Source organism: Orbicella faveolata, unplaced genomic scaffold, assembly GCF_042242905.1.
Source record: "Orbicella faveolata isolate gen_17 unplaced genomic scaffold, um_ofav_v1 contig_1, whole genome shotgun sequence".
NCBI lineage: Eukaryota > Metazoa > Cnidaria > Anthozoa > Scleractinia > Merulinidae > Orbicella > Orbicella faveolata.
Genome location: NW_028301536.1, coordinates 20,930,423 through 20,951,836, shown reverse-complemented (window position 1 = coordinate 20,951,836; position 21,414 = coordinate 20,930,423). Strand labels below are relative to the sequence as shown.

Sequence of the window (21,414 nt, the reverse complement as noted above, 5' to 3'; positions counted from 1 at the left end):
ATTAATAACCCTTATTTACTTCTCTGTTACTGTTGACATAGATAAGAAGTTGGAATGCTGATTTGAATTCCTCTTTGATTTTAGAATGTAGAAGTCGAAACCAGCCAGCTTATGGGGATTTTATACGTTAAAAAGAAATGATTTAGGCATTAGTACGAAACGCGAAAATTATTTATGCATTTGTTCTTACGCTTGTGTTCAGACAGTTGTTTGTAAAATCCTTTGGAAACTTTCCTGTTAAAACAAAATAGAAGCAGCACAACAGGTTTAGACGAAGAGCCCGGATTTAAAACATGTCATTTTCCCAGTTCACGGTAACAACCACAGTGAAAAGCATTTGAGCAGTGAGCTTTTTTAAGTAAAACCTCGCAAACAATTCATGTGGAACTTAAAAGTTATAGTGCTCAGTGCTATGCGTACAAACTAATTACGTCTATCGGAAGCCATTTTAAGTTAAATTTGCTACTTTGTAGCATGTTTGGAAACGATTTCCCCGCTTGAAAAATGTACTTGACACATTGCCAACTTGTATTTTTGACTAATTGTCACCGGATTGTTGAATTAACACTGAAGCTTTTACAAGCAATGTAACATCCACCTGCCAGGCTAAAGGCAAATGATACAACACAACGAAAGGGTAAGCCTTGAGAAAAGCTGTTCTGTTGAGGTGCAGAGGAGGGCATTGATGCTGTAAAATTGCAGGTAACTGAAGTGACGCATAACTTATGACGTTTAGGAATGGTTTTTCGGTTGATTCCAGCTTAAGTGTCAAACGAAATTTATCGTCGCATTTACTGGCAAATAAGTCAGGAGTTCAGTTGTTTTCCATGGTCGCGAACTGCCGAGAAAGAGAACTATCTTTCTTGTAAGCAACCAGGAAATACGGCTAAAATTCACGCTTGTAACGAAGGACCTGTTCTCTGGCTTTCCAAAACAATGTATGAAAATGTATTGTTTATACCAAACTAAATGTTGTTCTTGGTAGGATCAGCAATACAACGTCCGTCTGTTTATGTTCTTACGGAAGATCTCTTATCTCCCCCACACTTTCAATTTTTTTTTTTTCGCGTCGTTAAACGAGTATATTTTTTGTACTTAACGTTTTCTATTTTGCAATTTTCTGATTATTGTCAAGTTTTATTCATGCGTAAGTAATTACAAGTAATTAGGCACTGGGCTGGCTTCGCTATTGAAGTCGCCCTAATTTGTTTAATGCTTTAAAGCTTGTTTAAACAAAAACCATATTACAGTTCAAATTAGCATAATAAACTCCTTTTGAACTAGATATCAATGTGGCGAAACTTTGCCATCAGCTGTCATTCTATCCTGAAAGGCAACTTGTTTTAAATAGTTCGCTTTTGGCGGCTTTACTGTTCCTAGCAGTTTTGTTTTAGTTTCAGTAGCTTTTGATCAGGGGGCCCTCACTGACCGTGACGAAGAAGATCCGTTCCAGCTCGAGAAGTCATAACAATGTAAGTCCTTGAGGTTTAGTGTTTATCTCAATGATCTTTTGTCATGAGAACCAAATAGTTACGAATCAAGCATATCCAATCGCTGTCCCCCTTGTGCCATAACAAGTCCATGTAACTTTATTTAAATCAGCTCTTTCTTTCATTTTCACCACTTGCTTATTGCACATGTAAGCTTGCCTGTACTGTCAATTAACTTGAGCGGACTGAAGTATTCGCATTAAGATCACTCACTGCAATATTCACTTGTCCAAATAACTCACAGAATTATTTTACCTCCCATCAGCGGCCTCTGAAGACCACTCGGCCAATCATGGAACACAACAGTGTAATTAACACTGTAGGTAACCTCAACGACGACTTGGTGTTCCTCCACGAGTTCCAATTCGACAACAATAACAGCGACATAACACCGTCACTAAGCGAATATGAACTGCAGAAAATCAAGGAAGATCTGGGAATGCTCGATAATGGCGGTGAATTTGATTCCTCCAACTTACCCTTACCGTCTATCTACGTCGACGGCAACACACCGACTCCATTTGACTTCCCGCTGACGGAAGAAGAGCGCGCTCTGCTGGAGCAGTGCACGATCGGCTCTCCTCGGCGCTTTTCCGACTCTCCCAGCGTGTGCTCGACATCCCTGGAGCTACTAGCGGACAGCTTGATTAAAGACTTTGAAGACATGGATTCTGACCAAGATCAAGAACAGGCAAGGCAAGCAGGAAATTTTTCCACAAACTCTACTTCCTTCAAGGTGCATGATCGGAAAACACCGTCCCCTCCGGAAGAGAGGGATTTAGAAAAGTTCCAGCGAGCCGAAGGAAGCTCGAGGTCCGAAGCTTTAAAATTAAGCGAAGACAGAAATGAAAATTTCAGGAAACCGGATGGCGTACAGAGTTCAAACTCGAGTGAAAGCTCAGACTCTCGCCAAATGAACGAAACCGTGGAGACTTCATCGAACTCGGGATCAGTGTTATCGCAGAATGGCCAGGAATCCGTGCAAACATCGCGGTCTCCTTCGCTCGATTCCGACTCACTACCGGCTTCCATCGATTCTGGTCTGCCAGTCAAAGATGTGCACATTCCTCCACATCAGTACTTTGTGGTGGTAGCCATAGACTTTGGAACAACATTCAGCGGCTATGCTTTCGCTTTTACTCGCGATCCAGAAAGCGTTCACATGATGCGACGCTGGGAAGGAGGTGACCCCGGTGTTACAAACCAGAAAACACCGACAACCTTGCTGTTGAAACCTGATGGAAGTTTCCACTCGTTTGGATTCGGCGCGCGGGATTTTTATCATGATTTAGAGCCAGACGACGCCAAGAAATGGATGTACTTTGAGAAGTTTAAGATGTCTCTACACACAAACAAGGTACAGCTATGATTATCAACTTTGTTTACGTCAGTTCCTTTCCCAACCTTGTCTTCGATAAAGTACCTGTTAATTTTTGTCTTTGATTGAAAAATAAGGAGGCCGGAGGATTCGTTTCACTTCTTTAATGATATATTTGCTCATCGCTAAATGTAAGAAGGTAATTGAAATCAAGATTATTCTTGAACCTGTGATTGTGACTATTTAAATAAAATTCCTGAACTTGCAAAGAACTAATTAAGAAAAACTCTGCGATCTTCAACTACTTACATTAAACCAACATTTTTTTCTTTCAATTTGAAATTTTCATTCATTTTAACCCACCAACTAATGGATCTAAAGATTAAAAAATACTTGAGCATATTTCTAAGGCATTGATCATTACTGACAATATAACGCAATGCATGATCCTTCTTTTCATTGATATATCTCAGCTAGACTGACATTACAGCCTCATGACTAACACTGCTGTTAAACAGCTCGTATGCTATTTTATTTTTTAGCAAGATGATTTATTTTTTGAAGTTACACCAAATATTTCCGAAAACAAGCTATGTTTTGTGAAACTGCGTGAAACCACCAACATGTTTGAGTATTTTTGTTACAAAGACCGCAGCCGGCACAATGTTGAATGAGATTGTTTATATATTCAATTAATGTTTACATGAAGAGACACTTCATCGTGAAATATTTATGAAAAGCGGCTGGTCGAGAAGACTTACATTAGATTTGTTTTCCGTCGTAAAATAGGGCCATAAGTAATTTTTCTACGTAAAATGTTTCAATTATTACTTTTTCTTAAACCATTTCATTGTAGGATCTCCACAAAGATGTAGAGATCAAAGCTGCTAACGGCAAGGCACTGAGGGCCGTGACCGTCTTTGCGCATGCACTAAAGTTCTTCAAAGATCACGTGCTGGAGGAGCTGTCTGACCAATCAGCTACCAAGATTTTGGAAGAAGACATTCAATGGGTTCTCACCGTCCCTGCCATCTGGAAGGCACCTGCAAAGCAGTTCATGAGGACAGCGGCGTACGAGGTGAGTCCACTTCATGTCTCGTATTGTCGTATGCATATTTCTTCGGAGTTTGCGATTGGTTGAAACGCTTCCGATAAAGCCAACTAGTGGCGAGCCGTTTAAATTAGACTTGGATGCCGTCGAACTGTTTACCAACCCAAAATAGATTTACTGGAGTAGATCTGACCATGCTTTTCCACAAGGAACAGGCATTACCGCCTGCATAACGAGTGCAGAAAATTATTGTAAAAGGCCTTTGCAAAATTGGTCACGTGACCGATAATTTTTAAACTTTTTGTTACCGACAGCGACATGAATTTCAGAACTAAAAAGAGCATGTTTTAAATAGCCAGAACACCAATTTTCAGACCAATGCCATTTCAGGTTGAGATTTAAAGAAGATTTGAATTTTGTAAAATTAGAAGGTTTTGTACTTAAGCGAGGAACCTTGGCCCTCCAGAAACCTTTTCCTTTATTAATCATATAGCAATTAGAGATAGAAAGACGGGTAAAACATTAGCAAAAAGTGAAAATTTTAGGCCCCTTAAACAGAAAGGCACAGATTTTATGGCAGTTTGAAAACTTTCAAAGTTATAAGGATTTGTATGGAAAGCCATTGGAGTGTGACAGGAGGGCAAAGCGTCTTCTTCCCACACGAATTCTTCCAATTTCTAACGTCCATGGTAACAATTACCTCTTAAAGGATTTTAACCCGAAACATTTGCATGAAAGCTTATTTATAAATGTTATTTCCATTTCTGATAACATTAAGCATTACCAGTGACTAAATCAGTGTGCTCTTGAAAAGCACGTCATGTGACCAACTGCTGCAAAAAGCTCAATGTATTTAATCTATTTTTACACTCGAGCATTCCGCTCTAACCGTAAACCACTCGAGTGCTACAAATCCTTCTTGGTTTAAGTAGCATTAAGAGGTAGGTAGACATGCTGGTTTTTGTGGTTGAAACTGACTGGAAAAAAAAACTGTTGAGTTTTTTGGTGATAAACCAGACGAAAAGGAATTCGTTTGATCAAAATCAAAAGCGACCCAGTAGAATGGTGTTGTCTGCTGTGTCTTAATTTTATTTATTCAAGTTTTTTTTTCGGTCTACATGCGTCGCCAAGGAACTGCACATGTAACTGTAAAGTCCTTGGCACTGCGGTCAGTCACTCACCTGTCTGTTTAAGGGATTTATTTATCGGTGGTTTGTGTGTGGTGAGGACCACGACTGACTAGGGTTGTTATAGCAGGTGTCCACTTATTGAAAGTTGTAAATGTACTTATATTGGTGTCCGTCTGGGTGTCCACTTAGCAGAGGTATGCGCTCCCAGAGGGTGTTTCCTATCTGAAATTAAACTGTGTATATCGAAGATGTTTCTTCTTGTTAAATTTCAAAACGGTGATAAAATAGATTATTATTTATAATCTGAATTGTCACTCCTTGGTGGCCGCGAGGCGCCACATGACTAAATAATCAAATTTATTGAAAAACATCTTACTAGCTACAGAATTTAAAATCGTGCCAAAAAATCAAAGATATCGGGATTTTTTAAACAAGCTCAGTAACAGAAATGTGCTACCTTTATTCTTGAAGAGAAAATTAATAATAAATAACATTACTAATTAACAAAAAAAGAGAAAAATCGTGCTAGTTTAAACCCCACTTACTGCTGAGATTACTAAAGCAATTTTTCAAATATTTCGCTTTAAAAGTGTAGTTCCGTGTAGTAAAGGACACGTTCGTTTACATTCCATACCTACATTACAAATGTCAATCCAAATGTACACGAATAATTGTAAGGGTCTTTTGCGGTTTGGTTGTTTTGTTCTTTTCCGGTGTACCTTGAAAACATCCCAGTACTGGTAATTAATTTGTCCCATTCCACTGAAATGTCTTCATACCAAAGAAACGGTACTTTTGTTACAATTTTAAGAAATCACACCATAATGATGTTTCGTTTATGTGGCCTATTCCAGAAGGAAACCGTCACAACTGTGTTGAAATCAGCACCGTTGTGTTTGTAGTTTCGTTCGGTAGAAGTGGAGTGATGAACTGAAAGACTCAAAAAAGCACTTTCAAAGATTGATTTCGCTTTCTAAATGTACAGCATTGGCTTGTTGTGAAGTTGTTTCCAGTATCTATTATATATTAAAGAATGGTGCATCTAAACTGGGGTTTGGCAGAGCATGTTCAAATGTCACGCCACGTTGAGAATGTACAATAGTGTCTGGTGTACAGGGCCACTTAAGAGAGTACTTGAATTCCAAAGACATCGAAGCTAATAGCAGGGACTTGTCTCTCTTGACTGTACCTTCTTTGTTCTTCTTGCTTAAGACAGTATGACGGTCAGACAGCGGTTAAAATTGTGACAATCAACTTGAAAAATGTATGGTGTATTAATGGCTGCGAAAAATTGTAACTTGAACTGGAGCATTTTTTCGAATGTTCACGAAAACTTTCCCTTGATTTGTCAAGCATATTCACTCCTGCTGCTGAATAAACTTGCGATTGGTGCTGGAGGTGAATTGTTAACGTACGGAAAGTTGTTCTCTGTAAATAACTTCTTCAGGATGTAAAGTTCGCTTACTACCACTACGGCAAGCGATCCAAACACAATACATTCAAGTACTACCATGACACTGCAGTTGACTTATCTCGGGTACACCACTGCACACCGCTGAATATTGCAAATGTTACATTTTTGCCGACTTTTGTCGATATCAACTTCGAAGATGTGCCGTGCGCAATTTGGAACAAATCCAATTAAGGAAAATTGGATGCAAGGCTCAGAAGGAGCTCTGAAAATTGATCAAAACTAAGTTCTCCTTACAGTATCTGCACACTAGCAAGAAGACAGGTGTTGAGAATATATCAAATCATCCACTAAAGTATAGGATGTTGATTTGCCACCAAATTCTCACAACATACATTTGAAGTATGAGGTTTTCAGTCAGAAGAAATATTTCAGCACTTAAAAGAAAGTTTATAACGTAGCACGTGCATAAAAAATTTTTCCTTTTCGATCGTAAAATGAGGACAAAATTTTAATTGATTGTATATAACTTTACTGGACATTTCCCAAGAGAAACAATTACAGGCTCAGTGCAATATGTGCTTTGTTAAAACATACAACTTAAAAATGATAGTGTTCCATCGATCGGCGATTTAATTTCACATCTTTTTGCACAGCAAAAGCTAAAAAATCCTTACTCTAAGCAAATCTACAAGATTACTATTCCACAGTCTATTATATAATGTATTTCATTGTCCAGTCGCTGTTGATCCATCGTACCATCCGTACCAGTCTCGTCCTGTTACGCCATTGAGATGAGTTTCCAAAACACCGATGCGATAGGTCTATACATTCTAAAACAAATCACAAAACATTGCAGTAAACATACTCAGGCTGACCAAACGCAGTGCAGTTGCAATCTTTCTAACACAGCTAGGAGTTAAAAAATATTGTCTTGACAACTTGATACTTGGAAAAAAAAATAACGATGACAGTCAGTGAGGGTTTTTTTTTGCAATATTCCATCTGTTGGATGTCGTTTCGTTCGCTATTTTGCCGCCGCCATCAGTGCCAAAGCTTCCCCTCTGGAAACAAAAAGTGGGCCGTACTTCAGATATGGTAGGTCATCACCGCGGCAAATTTTTCTCAGGATATAAGCTTCTACAGCCACAACCACTGCTACAGTAGTTATAACGAAAACCTCTACGAATACCATGTCTGTTATGTACGGTTTTTATTCGCTCTCGAACAGCAATCGGTATGTAATTATTGCGAGCTGGTTTCACTCTGCTCAGAAAATGTTGTTTGTGCAGAATTCGAGATGTTTTGAAGTTTTGTGGTTGGTGGTTGGAAGAAAGCCACTTTTTAAGCCTGCCACCTGCACGTCCTTATTTAAACGCGAGTAAACATAGTGTTTTTGCTGACGTTGAAGGCATAATTAATGCCAAAGGATTATAAATGCATGACCTGTTCTGCTGATGAACACGTTTTCTTTTCTGTACGTTTTGAAGCAAACAACCAGCAATGTTGAAATGTTTATTTTTAACAAAGACTATGTATTAAGCAGCTAAAAGTTCCTCTCAAAATATATCTTGGCTTGGCAGGCAGAAAACCTCGATTCCTCCATAGGGGCATTTTACTCAATTCCATATCTGTTGAACATTTTACCTTGGGCGCTTTCCTTTCAACCAAAAATTCGGAAAATTCAGATAGAAAATCGAATGGAACAGAAACTCAGCATAATAAGATTTTTCGAAAATTTCAATTAACCTCGCGAGGGGCGCTTCCCATTCAACCAAAAGTTTTGATAATTTTCTAACGGGGACAAATGGTATGGAAATTTCCTGGGAAAGTTTCCAGAAAATCGAAAAATGTTCGAAAAGCGAACCATTGAATCGAAAATTCCGGGAAGAAAGTCAAATGGAATTTCCGAAAATTTCGGTATGCCTCGCAAGGTTGTCCATTCATCACTGAAAATTTCCAGAAATTCAAGGGGGAATTTTTTTATCGAATGAAAAGCGCCCGAGGTTATCCTCTTTCTGTAAATTCAGGGAAATGTTGTTCCATTCGCCGCTGGAACTTTCAGAAATAGTTCAAACTGGAATTTTTGGTCGAATGGGAAGCGCCCATTTCCACCTTATCTTGTGTATGTATATGCACAATATTTACGTTGGTGCGTGATAAACTTCACAAAACATGCCAGCGCTATTTCATCATCACTCACTAATGTTTTTTTTTTCGCTACCTGTTTCTTAACAAATAGTATTAAATATTGATGTTGGTATGTAGTGAATCTGCCTTGAGCAGCACAAAAGTTTCATTTAGCCGATAGTCATGTGACTTGCTCTCCCCCAATGTCAGCAACTTTCTCCAATTCTATATTTTTCACAATGCTTATAACTTACTGGCAACAAACCCACTGGAGGAAGACTAAAAATATATGAGCTTGTGGATTGAATGAAATATATTAAAGCTCAACCAACGTGCCTGTATTTGTCATCCACGAAACCGTAAGATAATGTTTACACGGTATAACAGCAGCAAATTTTAATTTCGACCTTTTATTAAACCTTGTTTACGTATTTTAAAATATTTTCACACTAACAAGAAAATATGATATTGACAATATTTTATGAATAGCGAGTGGAAAAACAGCAGAGTGTTTATGTTAAATGCACAGAAATACCCAAAATATGTAATATATTGCAACCTATTTCCGTTAAATCCAAACCTTCATTATATGTTGACAAAGACGTAGGAGATATAAAGAAATCATAAAGAAAATGATTCGTTATCTTGCGCACAAAAGCGAAAAGCTCTAATACCTTGTTTCTAGTAGTCTTACTTTCAGCTTTAACATTTTTTCCTACTATCGTGCGTTCGTTATGACCGGAAAGTCTAGCCGTGATCGATTTAAATATGGCAATGCTTCTTAACGATCCACGGCGAAAACGAAAACGTACTTTAGAATAGCAACAACGTACAAAAATGGCTACTTTATACTTTCCCATGATCAGAAGAGGTTCTTTAATCTTTCAGGTTACTGTTTTCAGTGAACAGATATTAGCATGTCTGCAGTTTGGACCCTCCTTCAGCGGCCACGTTACACATACTGTTGTTGTCATCACATTCAGACGTTTTTACCGTTTTGGAGATGCCTTATGGAGATGAAGTTTTCGTATTGTTTTCCCACGATGAAATATCTTGTGTTGGATAGCCAAGTACACTTACTACGCACACGAATCCCTGAAAAATTGAATATGTTTGATGCAAGATAAATATTGAAAACACGGGGAGTTAAATCCGGGCAACGTTTCCATCTAAAATCTCAGTCCTTGATATTATAGCAAGTACGAGCCGTCACCAGCCAAGTGATACTTGGAATTAACATGGACACGGTATACTTTTCCCTCGCAGAGTTTCTTCAGCATGTACACATCAAGCAATGTCAGTGCTGTGAAGGTTCCAACCACTACCAGCTCTACCACCACCATGTCGTTTCAAATTAAGCTGAACAAATTCTCTCCGAGTGAAACTCTTCTGTGTATTATTGTGTCAGTTTTAAGGTTCATTTGTTGAAAGTGTGCGTCTGTTCATAGTATCAACTGTAAACAAGCGCGAATTTAATCAACATGTTTTCTTTTGGCGAAAGACGCATGCTCACGGTTAAGTGTTTGGTGTTTGGCCAGAAGCCGAATGGAAGGCAGTATTTTTGCTACTCGTCAGCAAAAATTGTGAAAAGAGCGACTTCCATTATCACTGAAGAATATTGGAAAGCTTATTCTGCATTTAAATGAACGCACAACGGAAAAATCAGAAAAACCTATATACTACAATATACAGCTTACTCTGGTGTTTTCTAACCTAGTTTAAATACATCAAAGCTGGCCACATAGATTACATGTAAAACACCTTTGTGCTACACAACCTATTGCGAATTTAAGACAATGTGATAATCTTTTATGTTACAATTTATATCAGGGTGCACAGAATCAACTTTCCTTAAAAGAAAACATGAATGTGGCAGAACCCACAACATTGAAAAACAATGAGCATTTGAATACATCCATTAAGAATGAAGTTACTTAACTGTTTTAAATAAACGACTATGTATATCAGAGTAAATATATTCTTCGAATTTTCATGCTTTCCTCCCCTTTCATCTGCGTTAAAAGCTTTTGTAGGGCCACAGTTTTTCCCTTAAATGCAGCTGCAAGTTCCAACAGTTTATCTCGGGAAGAAGTAAGGCATAGTTACAGGAAACACTTGTCCATCTTCATTATCATCTGGCCGTTGTTGTTCACCGAAACATTGCTTTAGTAAGTAGATATCCAGTACACTCAATCCAGCCACGATTACCCCAAGAAAAACGGCTGTTACCACCATCTTGTCTGGCTCGGAGCTTTCCTTTGCGCGCGTTTCATTCACTTTGGACACGTCAAAGTTATTTTTGTCGGATATTTTCGCTGAGCTATAGCAGTGCACTACATCACGTTCTGCAAATTGATTGAAATTGTTACACGTATTTCGTGTTTTTAATGTTGGCCTTTGTCCAAGGTCCCTTTTGCCACCTGCAACTGAGAAAATTAAATTTTGAATTTTTCAAAATTACCACGGAACGAGGCTGATTAATTACCACTGCACAGCGACGTCGTTTTCAATGTGATTACCCAATAAGTTTCACATATAAGACCTTTTATATTGCTTTCTTATGGTTAAAGTTACAAAATTAATTACCCCACCATTTGTAGACCGTTCGCTACTGGACTGAAAAAAATATATATTCATGTGTTCCCCCGTTTTATATAATTCGTGCATTCTGATGCATTTATCATCTGACTCCGGGTTCACGTTTCCTGAAAGCTTCCGCCGGTAAGATGAGTTACTTTAATGAAACTCGGCGAGTATAAACAGGGAGAGGTGGTTCGTTGGACTTGACCTATTGGCTATTTTTACCATGTCATGTCAAAAGCTGTAACCACTGAAAAGGAGTAGAGTTTTTACTTACCATCCTTAAATATCATCTTTCACAGCATATGGTTCAGTTCTTACGCTGTTTTTAAATAAAAAGCTGGCACGGTTATGTTTTCGTTTTCAAGAAAATGTAGCTCCAAATGGTTTCAAAATCTTTAAACCCTTGCACTTGACGAGTGTCAGTCCAGAGCAATATTGAACTGAATTGTGAGTTATAAATTAGTTTTAATACATGGAAACTTCGTACACCTCCTTGACTGTTCCTGAAGTCACAGACTCTCAGAGCTACTACTTCACCATGTAGGCGTTCATTCGAGCCCTGTGTCTTTGCCGAAGGCCGCAACACAAACTTCCAACGAAGTAAAGGTGAAATAATGTTACCCCAACAACCAAAATCACAGTCACAAAAATTGCAAGAGAGAGCATTGTAACCCAATACTATTCTCCGCCAATCTGAGGTTGATTCCCATTGAACGTTCACGTTTAGATATCTGCTGTTTTCAGTTTTTGTGCTGAGTTTCTTACGGCCTCAATTCAGCTCTCTCGTGCTCTCGGAGACGCAAGCGCTATCACTGATGCCTCAAAAGAAGTTACGTTCTTCAAGGTTTAAACTTTGATGAAGGGCAAAAGTTCTCACCATGATTTATCGAACCAAATGCCATTATCCTCGTGTGCCAAAATGAGTCAATTGATTCTACTATTACCTCTTAGTCCGAGCAGCAAGTTCCATTTTAATTAATTTAAATGCAAACAAAAGGAAATCCAATTTATGCTGACATGCTGGAACTCGTTTATATTTACTTTAATTAGCATATGTTGGACTACCTGCCTTGGGTCTTTAGTATGCCCTTGTTTCCCTAGCAACAAAAAGAAAACACAGTGCTTGACAATATGACGAGAAGCCTGAGTGACACGGGTAACTTAATGAATTGGGCAATGTGTTCTACGTACCTCATTGAAAAAGGAAATTAATTTCTTTGATTGACATGAACTACATTTTGCACGAAAATTTGCGACTAGAAATTTCTTCTCGATTGTTTTTCTTTTCTTGTTATTACGTTTTCACTGTCGAGAATTTGATACTGTGAAAAAAGGAAATGCTACTGAAACAAATTCTCCAAATTCGCGTAGATTGTTGTTAAAAGTGTTGTCCAATCTCTCTCAAAACTGCCTTTAAGTTCTCGCGAAGTTTCGTTTAATATTCTAACAGGCTATTCTAAAAATAGCCTTGCTTGAAAACACACATTCTGTGGTGGGACTCCCCATGTAATTTTCTCCCATTTTATGAACCAGATTCATTTGTCGCAAATTGTAAACTTGATTTTCCTCGTGTCGCAACTGATTCATATCCATTATCATAATCTTTGTTAATCTTTCGCTTAACTACCTTTTTATCCTAAATTAAGATCATTTTGTGTGCCAATGACAGCATTTTTACTCTCTTGTTAAGACTTAAGTATTTAAGGTAGTCCTTTACAGAAGCCTTATTGGCATCCCTGGGCTTCCTTACCTATAACATACATTGATGTGTTGTTTTTATATTTATAAATGGCAATAATAAATCAAGAAACGAATTGGTAAAGTTGATTATTAAAAACTGGATCATTGGATAATGCAATTCAAGAGTTTTCACTGGCTTATCCATCGTGGTATATGAGCCATTATACCATTCTCTGCAAATATAGTAAGCGTACGCGTAATTTTTTGCGCGTTTTTATTTGTATTTTATTTTAGTTTTCTATATTTTGGGGGCGTTTTTAATAAAACAATTATTCCACTTACGCGTGTTGGATATGAGATGGTAGATAGTCAACTCGGCGCTACGCCCCTCGTTGGCTGTCTACCATCTTACATCCAACGCGCGTAAGTGGAATAATTTTTAATGAGACATCAGACCAGCTCTTAACCAAAGGAAAAATTATAGAGATAAATTATAGAGATAAAACACAGCATCAAATCTAAACCTTTCTAATCTAATCCACATTACAGGCTGGTCTAACCACACAAGATGCCCCAGACCGCCTTCTGATCGCTCTAGAACCGGAAGCAGCCTCGATTTACTGCCGGAAGTTACGCTTAAGAGACTGTACATGGACCGAGGAAACAAAGCGACGATCCACCACCGCTTCACAAATCGACACGCTGGTCGGAGATGAATTTCAAGGTGATTTCTTTTGTTCAGAAAGAGAAGAGCAAAATCTAGCAGTGTGTCTGACTAAGCTTGCTTAGCTTTTAGAGTAGATCTACTTCCATATTTTAGGCGTCGTTGAAGGGTTCTTTGATTAACTGGACGAAATTTCTCAGACCCTTTAATTTATAGCAATAAATGATCAGAGAAGTTTATAGAGCTAACTTCTGATGATCATTATGATAGATAACCTTTTTATCAAGAGTGTTTTGTTATAGTTCGTATGGTGTGATCGTCAGGGTGAGTGTAGTTCTGAAAAGAACTGTTGTTGTTGACTGACGTTTCGACAACCTGAGCGGAAGTCATCTTCAGAGTCGAATGAATAGTGTTTGTCAGTCGATGATGTTATAAGTCTGGTCCGCTGAACGTGATTGGTCAGTATAGCCATGATGGTATTGGCTGAAAGACTCGTAAAGTTTGTCATCAGTCATTGGTGGGTTTCGATCCGTCTATTGTTAGTCAAATAGGTCGGTTTTTGGTCGTGTATTGTTAAGTCGGTCTGTTAGAAGTCCGTTTGTCGGTTTCGTTTCCGTCATGGATAAGTCGTTTGTAAGGCGCCGGTAGTTGTTGACATCTGTTAAGAGGCGTTTGTTCTAGGTTAGTGTACCAGCTTTCCAGAGTCAGTCGTTGAAAATAGTTTCTACTGTAGGTTAAGCACTGAGCAGAGTCCCATTCAATGTTGTGGTTTGTCAGTTGATGATGTACAGCAATGTGATTGTTGGCATCACCATTTCTCGTGGCTCGTTTGTGTTCAGTCAGTCTCGTGTTAAGGTTTCTGCCAGTCTCACCAATGTAGGAAGCCTGGCAGTCGGAGCATTTGATCTTGTAAACTGCTCCCAGTCTGTTGTTAGGTTCGTCTCTGTCTTTCACGTTGGTCAGTAAGTGTCGTAACGTAGTTGAAGGTTTGTGGGCTACACGGATGTTGTAGGGCTGCAGGATCCGTGAGATGGTCTCAGAAGTGCCCTCAATGTAAGGTATAGTCACTGTAGTAACAGGTGTAGGGTTCCTGTTCGTAGCATCAGCTTCAGTAGGTCGGTAAATGTTTCGTCTAATAAAGTCAGCGTTGTAGTTGTTTTTGTGAAAAACACGTTCAAGGTATCTGTTTTCGTCACGTAAGCTGTCCAGTGTGTCGCAAACTAGTTGCGCTCGTGATAAACTTTACACGAGTCTTTCAGCCGATACCATCATGGCTATACTGACCAATCAGTGGACCAGACTTATAACATCATCGACTGACAAACACTATTCACTTGACTCTGAAGATGACTTCCGCTCAGGTTGTCGAAACGTCAGTCACCAACAACAGTTCTTTTCAGAACTACACTCACCCGGACGATCACACTATACGAACTACTGATACTCCTGGGTTCAAACCATTTACTATGCAGTGTTTTGTTATGTGTTGTTTTTTTTTTCTGTTTTTTTAGCGGATGAAACACTGCGTTTTCATATGGACCATTACTGGCGAGTTTAGCAATAGCTGAGACAATTGCAGACTAGCGACTAGTTCCCCTACCTGAATTAAAATCTTGAAAAGCTTGCCCCTGGAAAAGGGTGGGAGAAGGGAAGTAGATAAATTGGGCTAGGACAGTTGAGCCTTCAATCGGCCGACTGACGGGGTGGGGTATGGGGTCGTTAACTGGGAAAGGTGTGCCAACTTACAAGTAACTTTGTCTCGCCCTTGCCTCAACCCTTTTGCCAGCTCGTGAGCCCCTCGCAGATTTCTGGGATAATTATAACTCGCTTACTAGGCGTCTTTTATTTTGTTCAGAGAACACCCGTTACTTAGTGGTGGATTGTGGAGGCGGCACAGTGGACCTTACGGTACATGAATTGGACTCGCAGAGCGGCACCTTACAGGAGCTCCATAGGGGCACAGGGGGAGCCTGTGGGGCTACTGGTGTGGACGAGCAGTTTGAACTGCTTTTGAAGAAAATTTTTGGGAAAGACTTTATTGAACAGTTCAAAAACAAACGACCCGCAGGCTGGGTCGACTTGATGATCGCTTTTGAAGCAAAGAAGCGAACGGCGAGTCCAAACAAGACAAATCCACTGAATATCTCAATGCCTTATTCGTTCATCGATTACTACAAGAAACACAAAAGTTCCAGCATTGAATCTGCGGTGAAGAAGTTTGGAAATCCAAACGTGAAATGGTCCTCGCAAGGAATGTTAAGAATTGCGCCTGAAACCATGAAAGAACTGTTTGCACCCGTGCTAAGTAAAATTGTAGAACATATTGAAGACCTCGTCAGTAAAGATAGTGTTAAAGGACTTGACTTTCTCTTTCTCGTGGGAGGATTTGCTGAGTCGCCATTGCTTCAAGTGGCCGTCCGTGAAGCATTTGACTCAAAAATGAAAGTCATTATTCCCCAAGAGGTCGGTCTGACAATTCTCCGAGGCGCAGTGTTGTTCGGAATAGATCCCACGATTGTGCGCGTTCGACGGGCGGCAATGACTTACGGGGTCGGAGTCCTCAATCGATTTATCGTCGGCAAGCACCCGAGAAACAAACTCGTTAAGAAATCGGGAGTCGAATGGTGTACAGATGTGTTCGACAAATTTGTGACATCTGATCAGCCAATGAAACTCGGAGAGAGTGTTACGAGAAGCTATGCGCCCGCAAAACCGGGACAAACTTCTACAACTATTACCATATATTCCACCGAGGAAGAAAACGTTAATTTTGTCACGGACCAAGGCGTGAAAAAGTGCGGTCAGTTGCTTCTGGAGATGCCCCAAATGGAAGACAGTGATTCTAAGAAACCTAGAGAACTTAAAACGTGTATGATGTTTGGTGATACTGAAATCAAAGTTACAGCGGTGGACATTTTGTCCGGTAAAGAAGCAAAAGCAACCATCAATTTCTTGTCCCTGTGAAAAAACGAACACAGTATTATGTCGCTTAAATTGCATCTGTATCCTTGAATTATTTCCACTTGCAGCTTTCACGCCCCTAGTAAAAGGACACTTGACAGTAATGGAATGTTTCCGATTGAACTTCGCCAACAAGTCGTTTATAAAAGGTAATTTTCATACGGAGAGACCCGATTTTCAGGAAGAGATTGTCTCCATTTGATAACAATCGATTTTCAATAAAGATGAAATTACCCTTGGTTCTTTTGTACTTATTTCCGAGTTGAAAACTTAAGTAGCAGGCTAACTAAGTGAAACATCGGAAGACTAAGTAACACAACACCTGTTTTTAGCACGGGCTATTTCACTGCAACATTTCCCCTAAGTCTGCGACTATCGAGTTTGTTGTCCAAATATAAATGGTGTAATACGCCGGACACGTGACAATTTGGACTGAGGGGAAGGAGCTGTTTTAAATTTAGTGGATCGAGTCCTGGATGCTTTGCGGCCGTTTTGCTTTAGGTCAAAAAAAAAAACAAATGCTTGACATATGCTCTCATTGATGTCTTCAAGTAGTAAACGTGGATATTCAAGCCAGCTCTCAGAACATTGTCTACGTGAAATAAGAATGTAGTCTTTCGTCATATCCAAAATACATCCTGGCGCAAAATACATGCATGTTCTTCATGCTTGATAACAGCCCTGTAATCCTAACACCATTTATGAAACATACTGTTAAACGACTAACGCGCTTTCTTCCACTTCATCTCTGTATACTTGGCATTAGCTTGGCTCTATAGGAGCAAACTGTAGAGTGAATCAAAATAGATTTTTCCTTACTTCTGCAAGCATATATTCAAAGAGTTTCTTACATAGACAAATACGGCAGAGCAAAGATACTAATACTGAGAAATACGTAGATCCTTGTGAAGGTGAATTAATCAACATGACACGAGCGTGGGACAAAGAAAAATTCTGAGTCCCTGACAGGAATCGAACCCATGACCTCCCGAACACCGGGCGGGCGCTCTATCCACTGAGCTACGAGAACTCATGGAGAGCCAGGTCATTTAACTGAGTTCATATATGACAGGTGTCCTGCATACTGCTAGGATCAACGCTATCGAATTCATCGTGAGTAGTGATAAGTTAATAAAGATGGTGAATTTTAAGCTCGGTAATGAAATGTGAAGGTGAATTAATCAACATGACACGAGCGTGGGACAAAGAAAAAATTCTGTGTCCCCGACAGGAATGGAACCCATGACCTCCTGAACACCGGGTGGGTGCTCTATCCACTGAGCTATGAGAACTCATGGAGAGCCAGGTCATTTAACTGAGTTCATATATGACAGGTGTCCTGCATACTGCTAGGATCAACGCTATCGAATTCACTGTATTGCCAATCTTCTCCCAAATTCTAGATCCCTTATAATTCCCTACTTCACCCTAAATCCAATGTAACTCTTGTGATTCTCTCCCTCTGCCTCCAAATTCTCTCCAGTAATTGCAAAACTCGCCCTAACTCTAATACTTCCTGGATTGCCAACCTCCCTCTGGCACTCTCCTGTAATTCTCAATCCCTTAAATTCTATCTCCCCTGTAATTCCCTACTTCGCCCTAAATCAAATATAGCCCTTGTGATTCCCTACTTCTGGCTCTAATGCTCCCCAGTTATTGCCAACTCCCCCTAAACCTAATACTTTCTGTGATTGTCAACCTGCCCCGCCTCTAGCGTTCTCCTGTAATTCTCAATCCTCTAAATTCTATCTCCCCTGTAATTCCCTACTTTGCCCTATATCCAATATAGCCCTTATGATTCCCTACTTCTGGTGGCAATGCTCCCCATTAATTGCCAAACTCGCCCTAAATCTCTCACTTCCTGTGATTGCCAGCCTCCCTCTAGCACTCTCCTGTGATATCCATCCCCCTCTAAATGCTAGATCCCCTGTAAATCCCTACCTTGCCCTAAATCCAATAGCCCTTGTGATTCCCTCCCTCTGGCTCCCATGCTCTCCTGTAATTCCCAATACTCTCTGTGATTCCTAACCTCCCTATGACTCCAGCTTTCCAATCTCAGTCCTCTTCTTGAATGAGTGCTTAATCCCAATCCCCTCTTAAACCCTATAACCCAGTAATTGCCAACTTCACTGACTCTAAACCCCCCTCCCATCCCCCCCTACCCCTCACAATTCCCAATCTCTCCGTAAATCCAAGACCCTGAGTAATTCTGACTCTGTTTCTCTCCTGAATTTTCAACCTTCCCTAAATCCAATACCCCTGTTATTACCAACCTGCCTTTAACTAAAATAGGCACTGTAACTCACAATAACCCTCTAAATCCAATACCAGCTGATACTCTTGATCCTAACCCTAGCTCCAGTTTTCTACTCTCACTCTATTCTTTTTCTGTTATTCTAACCTCCATCTAGCTAATACCTCCTTGTAATTCCCAATCTCCCCCTAAATCCAATACCCCCTTGATATTCTCAACCCATATCCTGACTCTAACACCCTTGTTATTTCCAACCTCTCTATGACTCCAATACCCTTCTGTAAAATCCAGTGACTTGACTCATTTAATCCAATAACCCCTGTAATTTCCAACCTCCATTTTGGAACTCTGACTAGGCTTCATTTGCCCCTTTGATCTCAAATTCTCTCCAATTCCTTAAATGATTATGGCTCTTAACCTCCCAGTGCCCCTCCCCCCCACTTGATTCCAGTATTCTCTCTAATCCACTAAACCCCCCCCCCCCCCCCCTCCATGATTCACTTACTTTGTTTCACCTTTTGGACAGAGTTGAGGGGGATAAAAATTACATACAAAAACACTTCTTTACTAAAAAAATGTAAGGAAATATGTTTTGTGCATAGGGGTATGATTTTTGATATGGTACTGTACCAAGTCTTTTCTCCCTCAACACTGTCCCATGATAAAACAAAAATAAAATATTATCAAGCACAACACTAACACATAAATGATGAGCTGTGTACAGACACAAAGCACTACTGGCTTCTGGTCTTACTTGGAAAGCACCATGATGTTAGTTTTTTCTGACATGAGCTAATAACAAACATCTGGGCCTTGCTTATTCTTAAAGCATACTATCATGTCCAACCTCAACCTGTACCTTTATTATGTTGGCTTCACAAGGTTTCATTAAGCTGGACTGACAGCAAAATACATGTAGTTGCATAAATGATGCTCATTTTAAAACAACCAGTTCATCTTCTGTATATTTGTGCACTTTCTACACTGTCTCATAAATCTTCCTTCCTTTTACAGGTGTTTGCTATCAACTGATTGAAGTCTTGAGCTTGCAAAGTAATCTGTTGTTGTTCTTACACTTACTCATGTACAGAAACACTGTTTTGTTACTTTATCAATAACCAGTTGCCCAGCTATTGCCATCAGCCATAATCCAAATTATATTGACTAACAAAATACAACAATCTCCAAATTGGAGACATGCTCTTATCACTATAGTGGTCTTTTCGAGCTATCTGGTGTGAAATTTGTTTGCTCCAGAATTTCTGGCAGTGGTAGCAAGAGGCACGTTGTTTTCTTTCTCCTCTGTTATCCAAACCATGTATTTGATTTCTTGCATTCTTGAGTGTTGCTGATGCCACAGGAGCTGATCTGATCTGAGCTGTACTTTACACTTGAAGCAGTATTGAAACATATATATTACCATGCAGTCAATCAAAGTCAGGGATATCTTCAAACGAATATCCTCTGTAACCTTTCCAAGCATAATATGCTATTCTGACATGATAGAAACCAGGGATGAACATAAGGGAACCCAGAATCAACAGTGGATAAGTACGATCAGCGTACTGTTGAAAGAAGAAGATGAAGATTGAAATGTTAATACAATTTTAAAAACCTCAAGATACATTTTACTATAGTCCCAGTGAGTAAATCCTTGGACTAATCTGAATCTCAATCTGTGTGCCATGGCTCTTTGACCATTTTAAACTTATTTATGGATTAAAAAATTCTGACGTGATCATTGGGGGTCATCATTAAGCAGAAACCTTCATACCACAGAAATATCAAAAATATTTAACAAACTTTAAAAACTCCTTACCTTGACATCAAAATAGCCTGTAAAGAGCAAGGATCCAAAAACAAGTAAAAGCGTTCCTATGGTGAATAAGAAAAAGGCCAACACTAATGCCTTCCAAGGTACCTTTGGGGGTGGCTTGATAAACTGAAAGAAAGATCAAGAACAAAGACCACTGTACGTTCAGAGCCAAATGAAGTTGTGTAAAATTAAATGTATATGCGGACTCCTAAAGGGAGCAAGCTGAGCACATACTTAAAAATATGCTGCTAAAAGCTAAAATTTGTTGACAAAATATGTAGATAAAAAATTGGGAGAATTATGTGGAGTATATTTCTGATTCAGCTAGCTGCTTTTTGACACACTGAGATGCAGATGAAAATTGGGAGATGTATCTTAGATTATAAATGCAGTTTATGTCCTCACCAATGGTAACAACTGCTGATCATTGACAACACAACTTTCTGAGTCCACATTATACTGGAAACTGTCGTTTTGACGTAAACCTCAGTGAGCACACTTTTAAGCTTACTTATCCTCCACCATAAAAGTTTGCAGCATTTCAATATTTTCGCATATTACACATGCTTGATTTAAGTTAGACACAATAAAATAATCAGGATCATGTACTGTTGCTGCAGTTATTCCATTTCACAATTTTCGCTCCATTTTCGATTTCTTTGCATCAATTTAATCTGAGCTACAAACCTGTGCGTCAATGTAGCCATCATCGTTAGAAATCTTCTGATATTTTACTTGAGTTCTGATCTTCGTTGCAGGCATTTTAACTTACACCCAAATTTGCAGCAAGTTCAGCTTGGTGTTATCAGTGATAAACGCAATTACAGAAATTTTTGGGTATAATAAATAAAGGTACAATGTAGATTTCTTTGTCAATATTTTTACCTGTTTGTGCAACCACGCCTTCAGACCTCGTCAATAGCTAC

At 39.3% G+C, this 21,414-nt stretch overlaps 3 protein-coding genes across 3 annotated transcripts; 1 reads left to right on the top strand and 2 right to left on the bottom strand.

The window, feature by feature from the left end:
• Positions 1-32: 32 nt before the first annotated feature.
• Positions 33-16,937, top strand: LOC110066296 (heat shock 70 kDa protein 12A-like). The gene is made up of 6 exons (XM_020773515.2): positions 33-702; positions 1,395-1,472; positions 1,756-2,847; positions 3,665-3,886; positions 13,343-13,517; positions 15,313-16,937. Exons 3-6 carry the CDS (start codon positions 1,783-1,785, stop codon positions 16,419-16,421), a joined length of 2,571 nt encoding a protein of 856 aa, XP_020629174.2. The 5' UTR covers positions 33-702; positions 1,395-1,472; positions 1,756-1,782; the 3' UTR covers positions 16,422-16,937.
• Positions 6,910-12,092, bottom strand: LOC149118369 (uncharacterized). Its single transcript, XM_089295091.1, has 2 exons — positions 11,388-12,092; positions 6,910-10,956 (listed from the first exon to the last, which is right to left on the bottom strand). The coding sequence occupies exons 1-2, from the start codon at positions 11,401-11,403 to the stop codon at positions 10,607-10,609; spliced, it is 366 nt and encodes a 121-aa protein (XP_089151217.1). The 5' UTR covers positions 11,404-12,092; the 3' UTR covers positions 6,910-10,606.
• Positions 16,938-19,513: 2,576 nt separating the features above from the next.
• On the bottom strand, positions 19,514-21,413 carry LOC110066310 (transmembrane protein 230-like). Its single transcript, XM_020773533.2, has 3 exons — positions 21,176-21,413; positions 20,492-20,614; positions 19,514-20,237 (listed from the first exon to the last, which is right to left on the bottom strand). Exons 1-3 carry the CDS (start codon positions 21,248-21,250, stop codon positions 20,100-20,102), a joined length of 336 nt encoding a protein of 111 aa, XP_020629192.1. The 5' UTR covers positions 21,251-21,413; the 3' UTR covers positions 19,514-20,099.
• Between the last annotated feature and the right edge of the window lies 1 nt (position 21,414).

Excerpts from the sequence above, each read along its gene's own strand:
- LOC110066296 (XM_020773515.2), top strand. The coding sequence starts at position 1,783 with ATGGAACACAACAGTGTAATTAACACTGTAGGTAACCTCAACGACGAC. Across the intron at positions 2,848-3,664 it reads TGTCTCTACACACAAACAAG|GATCTCCACAAAGATGTAGA; the intron begins GTACAGCTATGA and ends ATTTCATTGTAG. Across the intron at positions 13,518-15,312 it reads GGTCGGAGATGAATTTCAAG|AGAACACCCGTTACTTAGTG; the intron begins GTGATTTCTTTT and ends TATTTTGTTCAG.
- LOC110066310 (XM_020773533.2), bottom strand. The coding sequence starts at position 21,250 with ATGCCTGCAACGAAGATCAGAACTCAAGTAAAATATCAGAAGATTTCT. Across the intron at positions 20,615-21,175 it reads ATGGCTACATTGACGCACAG|TTTATCAAGCCACCCCCAAA; the intron begins GTTTGTAGCTCA and ends TCTTTCTTTCAG. Across the intron at positions 20,238-20,491 it reads CAGGCTATTTTGATGTCAAG|TACGCTGATCGTACTTATCC; the intron begins GTAAGGAGTTTT and ends TTCTTTCAACAG.